This window comes from Heterodontus francisci, chromosome 41 (assembly GCF_036365525.1).
Source record: "Heterodontus francisci isolate sHetFra1 chromosome 41, sHetFra1.hap1, whole genome shotgun sequence".
NCBI classification, from domain to species: domain Eukaryota; kingdom Metazoa; phylum Chordata; class Chondrichthyes; order Heterodontiformes; family Heterodontidae; genus Heterodontus; species Heterodontus francisci.
Window position 1 is genome coordinate 12,449,210 of NC_090411.1, and position 12,627 is coordinate 12,461,836.

At 45.1% G+C, this 12,627-nt stretch overlaps 1 protein-coding gene across 1 annotated transcript in view; it reads right to left on the bottom strand.

Moving 5' to 3' along the window:
- Positions 1-12,627, bottom strand: part of dmc1 (DNA meiotic recombinase 1) — a 186,581-nt gene that overhangs the window by 47,728 nt on the left and 126,226 nt on the right. Inside the window, exon 9 of the mRNA XM_068019900.1 lies at positions 7,857-7,930. Within this exon, the coding sequence (XP_067876001.1) occupies positions 7,857-7,930 (74 nt within the window). The remainder of the gene's footprint in view (positions 1-7,856; positions 7,931-12,627) is intronic.

Below are 12,627 nucleotides of genomic sequence, written 5' to 3' on the forward strand. Positions count from 1 at the left end.
AAGAAATACCGGCCCAAACAGTGGATAGAGAGAAAACCTTACCTCCACCTGTAGAAGACAGAGCTCAGAACGACAGACTGAGTCATTATGCCATGACCAAGGGATCTCTATAAAAAGACAAGCTTTGAAGTCCTTAAAAAGTTGATTTTTTTGTGAAAGGCTCTATATATAAAAAAGGGAGAACACCCGACTCCTCTGCCAGCTGATCGAGGTCAGCGCCATTACAGGAGGTGTCTGATTGCATAAAGTGCGGGAAAATCCCGATCACTGCAGAGCCTCCATTCACGCAATAAGTTAAAAAAACTTATTAAAATCACTCAGGCGTGAAGAAGAGCTTCCATTCTCGCAGGGTGAGTTAAAAAATACCTTTAATACCATTGAGTGTGAAGAACATAAACAAACTACCATGAAAAACTATTGAGCTGCCTATTGAATAGCTATGTAAACAGACAGCTTAAGTACTGCAAAAAAAAACTAGCAAAAAAAAGCAATTGAACTGCCTAGTGAACAGCTGTGTGAACAGACAGACTTAAGTGCTACAAGCAAGATAAACACAGAGCACTGTCAAACACCTGCTTCTCTGAATCCAAGCAGCTGGTCCAAATAACAGAGTTTCTTAAAAGGGAAACAATACAGAGTCATAGAACAAGTCTTAAAGCAAATTTTAAGCAAAAGAACAGCAGGAAGATCGATACCAAATTTCACAGCATGAACTGGAAGGCCATGGATATCCTATCCGAGTTCCAACTTTTCAAACAAAGAATGCAGTTATGCTTCACTGACCAAATAATTGTAGAACTGGAGAAGGAAGCTCCAAAATTACAGATAGCAGTTGGAAATGAGAATCAATATCTCAAGCTTATATGACAAGGACCAGAAAGATCCCACAAAGATATGGAAAGTGCCGGAAGATCAACTCCGATTAAGAGTGAATTTTAGAATTCACCATCTGGAATTGACATCCGACAGGCAACAGCCACAGGAATCAATAGATCAGTTCATCAGTAGATGCTGTAGTAAGGGCAATGAATGCGATTTTTTAGAAACTGAGCTGTCAGAGCGACTAATGGAGCTGGTGATTGTCTCAACACCCATTGAAGCATTTCAGAAAGACCTCTTGGGGAAAAAGAAAGATCACAGCGTTGATGAGCTGCTGGAAGATGGCAGGAAATACAAAACCATTGTAGCTGGACAACAGCACCTGCAAGCACTAGGTGCAGCCAACAGTATCGGCAAAAAAGCAAGCAAGCTGTGTGGTAAGGTTCCACTCACCACGAAGTTGTCCTGCATATCAGGACCTGTGCAAGGTGTGTGGTGCAAAAGGTCACTGGGCCCACTTATGCAAAAAATATGGCTCCCAAGACACAGCCAGAGGTCAGAGAACACAAGCAAACAGAAGACAGGCGCAGCAACTGGGCAGCAGCAGCAAGGAGAACACCAGAGACCTGCGCAAATGCAAGCCAATGCACAAAGTACACAGCAAAACAGACCTGAGACAAGACCCAGAGAGAAGTAATTTTCAACCAGAAGACGAACAGGAATTTCACATTGTGAACTTGACACATCATGTTGATGAAGTCAAACAACTGGAAGCTTTTACTACCATTAACATCACATGCCCAAAGAAAGCTGGCAAACATACACTCAGGGTTAAGATTGACACCAAGCTAGTGCAAATATCCTTGTTACGATTGAGGTGGGAGGAGTGCACTGTCCTCACTAAAACCTTGGCATTCAGTGCACTCTCTGGTGGAAAAGTCATGCCTTTCCCCAGAAAAAGAGTTTGGGTGGCTCCTGTATGCCTAAGTATAACTATAGGTTTAAAAGAAAAATACTGAAGATGCTGGAAATCTGAAATAAAATCAAAAAATGCTGGAAATACTCAGCAGGTCTGGCAGCATCTGTGGAAAGAGAAGCAGAGTTAACATTTCAGGTCAGTGACCTTTCATCAGAACTGGCAAAGGTTAGAAATGTAATATATTTTAAGCAAATAAAGTGGGGGTGGGCAAAAGATAACAAAAGGGAAAGTGTTGTTAGGACAGAGGGTCACAGAGAATAACTGACCAGAAAGTCATGCAGCAAAGGGAAAGGGTGTGTTAATGGTGTGGTGAAAGCCAAAGCGTTAGTGCAGAGAGGGTGTTAAATGACCGAAGAATGAACAGCCCTGGCCAGAAGTACAAACATGAAACAGGAAACGGTACCGATACAGTCATCAATGTACCGGAAAAAGAGTTGGGGCAGGGGGCCTGAGTCCAGGGCTTGCTGCAGTGCTCCGTAAACATCAACACCGAACATTCCTTGTTCCAGTCCTACTCAGACCCCTCCCCCAACTCTTTTAAATATTAAATAGGATTGGAAAAGCTTTAACAAATTCAGGAGATTGCACTAGGTCTCAGGAGATGTTAGAATTGCTACAGTAATTATCTGAAGGTAGAGAGACACGACAAATACTTGGTCTTCAGTTTGAGATAGATGAGACAAGACTGATATACAGTGTATTTTTAGTAAGATGCAACAATCTTACATTGCAGAGATTCATAAAACGTATGAATGCTACATATTCAACAGTCGAGACCAAGATCCTAATGAAATAAAAGAGTTGTATCAACTCCTGCACCTTGGTTACAACATATACTTATGTGGAGAAAGAGTAGTTCTTGGGATATGGAACAAGGAAACTAGAAAGAGTCTCCGACAGGAATGAAAACTGACACTGAAAATTTGCATTGATACATCTAATTCTAATGAATCAACAGGAAAGTTACTGAAGGAAATGAGTATCTCGGAAGACATGGAGGATATGAAATTGCCATAACTTCAGTGGAGTCTGCCACAAACTCTGCCAGGAACCAGAGATACTGGGTTCCAGATTGACTTGAAGGCTTAGAAAGACCTATTAAGGCCTAATAAGAGGTGAAACCTCCAACTGCACGTTAAAAAGGAATCTACCTTAGAAATGCAGTCTCTAAATGGGGAGTTACTCTTGTTGTGGCCTTTTAGGAACCCAGAATCAGGTTGGAGGCTGGTAAAGCAAAGGAGAAGAATTGTGCTGGCCTCCTGAATGGTGGCAGGGGACCAGGCTGGACCAAGGTCTGGACCTACAAAAATACAAATTAGGAGCAGGAGTAGGCCACTTGGCCCCGCGAGCCTGCTCCGCCATTCAGTAAGTTCATGGCTGAACTGATTACTCCATATTTCCACCTACACCCGATAACCTTTCACCCTCTTGCTTATCAAGAATCTATCTGTCGCTCAAGAATCTATCTGTCACTGCCTTAAAAATATTCAAAGACTCTGCTTCCACCGCCTTTTGAGGAAGAGAATTCCAAAGACTCACAACTCTCTGAGAGAAAAATTTCTCCTCATCTTTGTAAGATTGAATAGGCAATTCTTTTTTAAAATTATTTATTTTTTTGTTACTAAAGCGAATTGTTGTTTCTGTGGAAAACCAACCCCCACTCCTTTCCCCCATTCAAGGCATCAAGGCACAGTTCCAAAGAACAAAGAACAGTACAGCACAGGAACAGGCCATTCGGCCCTCCAAGCCTGCGCCGATCTTGATGCCTGCCTAAACTAAAACTGTCTGCACTTCCGCAGTCCATATCCCTCTATTCCCATCCTATTCATGTATTTGTCAAGATACCTCTTAAACGTCTCTATGGTACCTGCTTCCACCACCTCCCACGGCAACAAGTTCCAGGCACTCACCACCCTCTGAGTAAAGAACTTGCCTCGCACATCCCCTCTAAACTTTGCCCCTCTCACCTTAAACCTATGTCCCCTAGTAACTGACTCTTCCACCCTGGGAAAAAGCTTCTGACTATCCACTCTGTCCATGCCGCTTATAACTTTGTAAACCCCTATCATGTCGCCCCTCCACCTCCGTCGTTCCAGTGAAAACAATCCGACTTTATCCAACCTCTCCTCATAGCTAATGCCCTCCAGACCAGGCAACATCCTGGTCAACCTCTTCTGTACCCTCTCCAAAGCCTCCACATCCTTCTGGTAGTGCGGCGACCAGAATTGTACGCAATATTCACTTGTGTGGCCTAAGTAAAGTTCTGTACAGCTGCAGCAGGACTTGCCTATTTTTATACTCTATGCCCCGACCGATGAAGACAAGCATGCCGTATGCCTTCTTGACTACCTTATCCACCTGCGTTGCCACTTTCAGTGACCTGTGGACCTGTACGCCCAGATCTCTCTGCCTGTCAATACTCCTAAGGGTTCTGCCATTTACTGTATACTTCCCACCTGCATTAGACCTTCCAAAATGCATTACCTCACATTTGTGCGAATTAAACTCCATCTGCCATTTCTCCGCCCAAGTCTCCAACCAATCTATATCCTGCTGTATCCTCTGACAATCCTCATCACTGTCCGCAACTCCACCAACCTTTGTGTCGTCCGCAAACTTACTAATCAGACCAGCTACATTTTCCTCCAAATCATTTATATATACTACAAACAGCAAAAGTCCCAGCACTGATCCCTGCGGAACACCACTAGTCACATCCCTCCATTCAGAAAAGCACCTTTCCACTGCTACCCTCTGTCTTCTATGACCGAGCCAGTTCTGTATCCATCCATCCCCTTTGATCCCATGTGACTTCACCTTTTGTATCAGTCTGCCATGAGGGACCTTGTCAAAGGCTTTACTGAAGCCCATATAGATAACATCCACTGCCCTTCCTTCATCAATCATCTTCGTCACTTCCTTAAAAAACTCAATAAAATTAGTGAGGCACGACCTCCCCTTCACAAAACCATGCTGCCTCTCGCTAATAAGTCCATTTGTTTCCAAATGGGAGTAAATCCTGTCCCGAAGAATCCTCTCTAATAATTTCCCTACCACTGACGTAAGGCTCACTGGCCTATAATTTCCTGGATTATCCTTGCTACCCTTCTTAAACAAAGGAACAACATTGGCTATTCTCCAGTCCTCTGGGACCTCACCTGTAGCCAATGAGGATGCAAAGATTTCTGTCAAGGCCTCAGCAATTTCTTCCCTTGCCTCCCTCAGTATTCTAGGGTCGATCCCATCAGGCCCTGGGAACTTACCTACCTTAATGCTTTGCAAGACACCCAACACCTCCTCCTTTTTGATAATGAGATGACTGAGACTATCTACACTCCCTTCCCTATGCTCATCATCCACCAAGTCCTTCTCCTTGGGAATACTGATGCAAAGTACTCATTTAGTACCTCGCCCATTTCCTCTGGCTCCACACATAGATTCCCTTCTCTGTCCTTGAGTGGGCCAACCCTTTCCCTGGTTACCCTCTCGCTCTTTATAAAAAGCCTTGGGATTTTCCTTAATCCTGTTTGCCAATGCCTTCTCATAACCCCTTTTAGCCCTCCTGACTCCTTGCTTAAGTTCCTTCCTACTGTCTTTATATTCCTCAAGGGATTCGTCTGTTCCTAGCCTTCCAGCCCTTACAAATGCTTCCTTTTTCTTTTTGACTAGGCTCACAATATCCCGCGTTATCCAAGGTTCCTGAAACTTGCCAAACTTATCCTTCTTCCTCACAGGAACATGCTGGTCCTGGATGCTAATCAACTGACATTTGAAAGACTCCCACATGTCAGATGTTGATTTACCCTCAAACAGCAGTCCCCAATCTAAATTCTTCAGTAACTGCCTAATATTGTTATAATTAACCTTCCCCCAATTTAGCACCTTCACCCGAGGACTACTCTTATCCTTATCCACAAGTACCTTAAAACTTATGGAATATGGTCACTGTTCCCGAAATGCTCCCCTACTGAAACTTCAACCACCTGGCCGGGCTCATTCCCCAATACCAGGTCCAGTACGGCCCCATCCCTAGTTGGCCTATCTACTTATTGTTTCAAGAAGCCCTCCTGGATGCTCCTTACAAATTCTGCCCCATCCAAGCCCCTAGCACTAAGTGAGTCCCAGTCAATATAGGGGAAGTTAAAATCACCCACCATTACAACCCTGTTACCTTTACATCTTTCCAAAATCTGTCTACATATCTGCTCCTCTACCTCCCGCTGGCTGTTGGGAGGCCTGTAGTAAACCCCCAACATCGTGACTGCACTCTTCCTATTCCTGAGCTCCACCCATATTGCCTCGCTGCATGACCCCTCCGAGGTGTCCTCCCGCAGTACAGCTGTGATATTCTCCTTAACCAGTAATGCAACTCCCCCACCCCTTTTACATCCCCCTCTATCCCGCCTGAAGCTTCTAAATCCTGGAACATTTAGCTACCAATCCTGTCCTTCCCTCAACCAAGTCTCTGTAATAGCAACAACATCATAAGTCCAAGTACTAATCCAAGCTCTAAGTTCATCTGCCTTACCTGTTATACTTCTTGCATTGAAACAAATGCACTTCAGACCACCAGTCCCGCTGTTCTCCGCAACATCTCCCTGCCTGCTCTTCCTCTTAGTCTTACTGGCCTTATTTACTAGTTCCCCTTCATTTATTTCACTTGCTGTCCTACTGCTCTGGTTCCCACCCCCCTGCTACACTAGTTTAAACCCTCCCGAGTGACGCTAGCAAACCTCGCAGCCAGGATATTTGTGCCCCTCCAGTTTAGATGCAACCTGTCCTTCTTATATAGGTCCCATCTGTCCCTGAAGAGATCACAATGGTCCAGATATCTGAAACCCTCCCTTCTACACCAGCTGTTCAGCCACGTGCTTAGCTGCACTATCTTCCTATTTCTAGCCTCACTGGCACGTGGCACAGGGAGTAATCCCACGATTACAACCCTAGAGGTCCTGTTTTTTAACTTTCTACCTAACTCCCTAAACTCCCCCTGCAGGACCTCATCACTCTTCCTGCCTATGTCGTTGGTACCGATGTGTACCACAACCTCTGGCTGTTCACCTTCCCCCTTCAGAATGCCCCCTGTCCGTTCAGAGACACCCTTGACCCTGGCACCAGGGAGGCAACATACCATCCTGGAGGCTCTTTCACGTCCACAGAAGCGCCTATCTGTGCCCCTGACTATAGAGTCCCCTATAACTATTGCTCTTCTGCGCTTTGTCCCTCCCTGATGAACAACAGTGCCAGCCGTGGTGCCACTGCTCTGGCTGCTGCTGTTTTCCCCTGATAGGCCATCCCCCCAACAGTATCCAAAACGGTATACTTGTTAGAGAGGGGGATAGCCACAGGGGATTCCTGCACTGCCTGCCCCTTCTAGCAGTCACCCATCTATCTGCCTGCACCTTGGGTGTAACCACTTCTCTAAAACTCCTGTCTATGACGCTTTCCGCCACCTGCATGCTCCTAAGTGCATCCAGTTGTCGCTCCAACCGATCCATGCGGTCTGTGAGGAGCTGCAACTGGGTACACTTCCTGCAGATGTAGTCGTCCGGAATGCTGGAAGCGGCACGGACCTCCCACATCTCACAGGTGAAGCACTTCACCCCTCTAACTGTCATTCTAAGCACTAATTAGTTAATTAATTTAAAATAAATAAATACTTATTAAATCCTTACTAAATTATGATACACTTAACTATGTGGTCCCTGGCAACTTGAGGAAAATGATTGACTGGCCCCTGATAAACAACCATATAAACAACCTGATAAATGGCCCCATCCCCAATAAACAAACAGGTAATGGGCCCTCGCCCCAATAAGAAGGGAGATAATAGGTCCCCCCAATAATCTACCAGATAACTTGTCCAACACAGTAAATAACCAACTAATGGACCCATCACCCCATCGACAAGCAGATTAAGTGCCCACCTCAAATAACAATTCCCAAATATAGAACAGGAATATGGACAGTCTTCTAATACATAATGCAATTACAGACAATTACCAATTCAGAAGCTATTAGCTAAAAATTTACAATTCATGTTGAGTACCACTTATACCAAGAGTTTAAAAATTCCGCCTTCTTCGTGAAATTTGGCTGCTACATAATCCAGTAATTCCATCTGGTGTTCACCTGTCAATGACACAGAAAGATACTGAAGAAGTATCAATTTTTAATTTCAAGACCAAACAGACAGCAGCTTTGTGTTTCATTAAGTGACACTTAATTAGATTATCTAATTTCAAAACTTTTCTTTGGGTTAAAGCTTTGGAATTTCCACAGGAATTGTATCTGACTGAAGAGTAAAATCAGATCAAATATAACAATGCATTTAGTGAAAGTGATCACACTGGCCCAGAACCGGAACAAGTAGCATCAGATTTTTACATTTCAGAAACAATCTACTTTGTTGTATTCACCTTTGCAACATACCTGAATGTTGGCATCAATTACATTAACATTAACTATTAAATTTACAGCCTTATCCATAACGTTCTTTTGTTAGGAAACATAGAAACATACACAGGAATGTAATTGTTCATAATTAGATATATGGCAATAGTCAGTATTTTAACCGGTGTCAGTTTCTTAGCTTTTTTCATGGGATTGGAAGTTGTTTCGCATCAACCCAGTTAGAAGGACAGGACGGAAGGTTGTCAGAAACAATCAGATGTTACTTTTCCATATGAGGCATAAAACTTTTCGTTACAATGAGGTGGTGGTTTCTGAAAGTCACTGTTACTGCTGTGTTAACCAAATATTTGTTACATATAACAAATAAGTTGCTAAAATTTGAATAGGAAATTTAAAACTTTTTATTCTCCTCAAAAGATCTTTCATGCAAAAAAAAATTTCTCTGGTGTGATTGCACTAACTGACTTTATTTTTTGTAGAGGCAGAGGGTCTGGCTGAGGTACTAAGTGAGTGCTCTGCAACCATCTTCACTAGAAAAGAGGATGCTGCCAATGCAGTAAATGAGGAGGCAGTAGTGATATTGGATAAGATAAATATAGATAAAGAGAAGGTACTTTAAAGGTTGGCTGTCCTCAAAGTATAAAAGTCACCAGTTCTGGTTGGGATGCATCTTAAGTTGCTGAGGAAGTGAGGGTGGAAATTGCAGAGGCTCTGGCCACAATCTTCCAATCCTCCATAGATATGAGGGTGAAGCCAGAGGACTGGAGGATTGTAAATGTTGCATCCCTGTTTGAAAAGGGAAGAGGGATAAAACCCAGAAACTACAGGCCAGTCAGCCTATTGCCTATGGCGAGGAAACTTTTAGAGACAATAATCGGGGGCAAAATTAACCGTCATTTGAAAAAGTATGGGTTAATAATGAAAGTTAGCTTGGATTTGTGAAAGACAAATCATATTTAATTAAATTGATTTGAGTTTTTTGATGAAGTAACAGAGAGGGTGGATGAGGGTGGTGCAGTTAATGTCTATATGGATTTTCAAAAATCCATATTTTTGGAACGGCACTCCGTTCTCTCAGGTCTAACCCCGACATGGTCATCAAATCTGCAGACAAGGGTGGTGCTGTTGTTGTATGGCGTACCGACCTCTACCTTGCAGAAGCTCAATGCCAACTCACAGACACCTCTTCCTACCTCCCTCTGGACCATGACCCCACCACCGAACATCAAGCCACCGTCCAAAGGACTGTCACTGACCTCATCTCCTCTGGAGATCTTCCCTCTACGGCTTCCAACCTCATAGTCCCACAACCCCGGACAGCCCGCTTCTACCTCCTTCCCAAAATCCACAAACGGGACTGTCCCGGCAGACCCATTGTGTCAGCCTGCTCCTGCCCCACTGAACTTATTTCTTCCTATCTAGACTCTATCTTTTCTCCGCTGGTCCAGTCTCTTCCCACCTACATCCGTGACTCTTCTGATGCCCTACGTCATTTTGACAATTTCCAGTTTCCTGGTCCCAACCGCCTCCTCTTCACTATGGATGTCCAATCGCTCTACACCTCTATCCCCCACCAGGATGGTTTGAGGGCTCTCCGCTTCTTCCTGGAACAGAGGCCCAACCAGTCCCTATCCACCACCACCCTCCTCCGCCTGGCTGAACTTGTTCTCACATTGAACAACTTCTCCTTCAACTCCACGCACTTCCTTCAAGTAAAAGGTGTCGCTATGGGTACCCGCATGGGTCCTAGTTATGCCTGTCTTTTTGTGGGATATGTCGAGCATTCTTTGTTCCAGTCCTACTCAGGCCCCCTCCCCCAACTCTTTTTCCGGTACATTGATGACTGTATCGGTGCCGTTTCCTGCTCCCGCCCCGAACTAGAAAACTTTATCAACTTTGCTTCCAATTTCCACCCTTCTCTCACCTTTACATGGTCCATCTCTGACACTTCCTTTCCCTTCCTCGACTTCTCTGTCTTCATCTCTGGGGATAGGTTGTCTACCAATATCCATTATAAGCCCACCGATTCCCACAGCTACCTCGACTACACTTCTTCACACCCTACCTCCTGTAAGGACTCCATTCCATTCTCCCAGTTTCTCCGTCTCCGACGCATCTGCTCTGATGATGCTACCTTCCATGACGGTGCTTCTGATATGACCTCCTTTTTCCTCAACCGAGGATTTCCCCCCACTGTGGTTGACAGGGCCCTCAACCGTGTCCGACCCATTCCCCGCACCTCTACCCTCACCCCTTCCCCTCCCTCCCAGAACCGTGACAGGGTTCCCCTTGTCCTCACTTTTCATCCCACCAGCCTCCATATCCAAAGGATCATCCTCCGCCATTTTCGCCACCTCCAGCGTGATGCCACTACCAGTCGCATCTTCCCCTCCCTTCCCCTGTCAGCATTCCGAAGGGATCGTTCCCTCCGCGACACCCTGGTCCACTCCTCCATTACCCCCACCACCTCGTCCCCGTCCCAGGGCACCTTCCCTTGCAATCGCAGGAGGTGTAATACCTGCCCATTTACCTCCTCTCTCCTCACTATCCCAGGCCCCAAACACTCCTTTCAGGTGAAGCAGCGATTTACTTGTACTTCTTTCAATGTAGTATACTGTATTCGCTGCTCACAGTGTGGTCTCCTCTACATTGGGGAGACCAAGCGCAGACTGGGTGACCGCTTTGCGGAACATCTCCGCTCAGTCCATAAGCAGGACCCTGAGCTTCCGGTTGCTTGCCATTTCAACACTCCCCCCTGCTCTCATGCTCACATCTCTGTCCTGGGATTGCTGCAGTGAACATCAACGCAAGCTCGAGGAACAGCATCTCATCTACCGATTAGGCACACTACAGCCTGCCGGACTGAACATTGAGTTCAATAATTTCAGAGCATGACAGCCCCCCATTTTACTTCCATTTTTAGTCATTTTTTCTTCCTTTTTTTTTTACATTTTTCACTATCCTTTTTTGCATTTATTTCATTTCATCTTAGTTTGTTCAGTTTGCTTACCCACTTTTTTTCAGGTTTTTTTTCAGGTTTGCACTTGCTGCTGTTCAATATTCAGTGTATTCACACCTAATCTGTACTAATGCTTTGTCTTTCAACACACCATTAACATATTGTTTGCCTTTCCTCCGTGACCTTTTGGTCAGCTATGTGGCCTGGTCCAATCTGCACCTTCTCCTTTGTTATCTCTTGCCCCACCCCCACCTCACTTGCTTATAATCTGTGACTTTTCTAATATTTGTCAGTTCCGAAGAAGGGTCACTGACCCGAAACGTTAACTCTGCTTCTCTTTCCACAGATGCTGCCAGACCTGCTGAGTGATTCCAGCATTTCTTGTTTTTGTTATGGATTTTCAAAGTTGTTTGACAAAGTACCACATAATAGACTTGTTAGCAAAATTAAAGCCCATGTGATTAAAGGGACAATGGCAGTGTGATACAAGATTGGCTAAGGGACAGATATCAGAAGTAGTGAGTGTTTGTTTTTCAGACTGGAAGGAAGTATACAGTACTGTCACCCAGGGGTTGGTACAAGGACCATAATTCTTTATGATATAGATTAATGACCTGGATTTGGATATACGGGTCCTAATTTCAAAGATTTGCAGATGATACTAATCTCATAAATGTAAACAATGAGGAGAATGGTAACGGATTTCAGAAGGACATAGACAGACTGGTAAAATGGGAAGACACATGGCAGATGAAATTTAAGTGTGAAGTGATACATTCTGGTTGGAAGAGTGAGGCGAGGCAATATAAACTAAATGGGCTGGGATGAAACACTGACATCACGATGACGTTCCGGTTCCGACACCGCACCAATGCAGAAATGTGCACATGTTGCGTTCACCGCCCAATTAGCAGCGGGAGATGTGAGAAGGAGGCAGAATTGAGACAGCAGTGCAATTCAAAGGCAGACGGCAGCCATAGCTGAAGCTGCCATTCGTCCAAAAAATGGAAGCACAACCTCAGCAGAGGGCAGGGAGGGCCTCCAAATGGGGCAACACCCCCGCCCTCCCCGTTTTGCTGATGACTTGCTGGAGGTGCTGTAGAGGTGGTGACTGCTTGCAGGAGCATGTTCTTTCCTGCTAGTGGTAACCGAAGGCCTGCAAGATTCACCAAGAGGGCATGGCTGGAGGTGGCACACAAGGTCAGCAGCAGAGGAGTGATGAGGAGGAACTGGGTGCAGTGCTGGAAATGCTTCAATGACCTTCTTAGGCAAGGTGTGTACCAAGAGAAACCGACATGGTATGCCTCCCGGTCAGCAGTTGCCAAAGGGAGGGGCATCCTGAGGGCGCATAGAGCTCTCTTCACTATGGAAAGGGATGTGCATACATCAGATCAAGTGTCGCTGATCAGGAGGCTGGAGTGCAGACTGCAATATCGCCTGCGAATGAGAAGCTGCA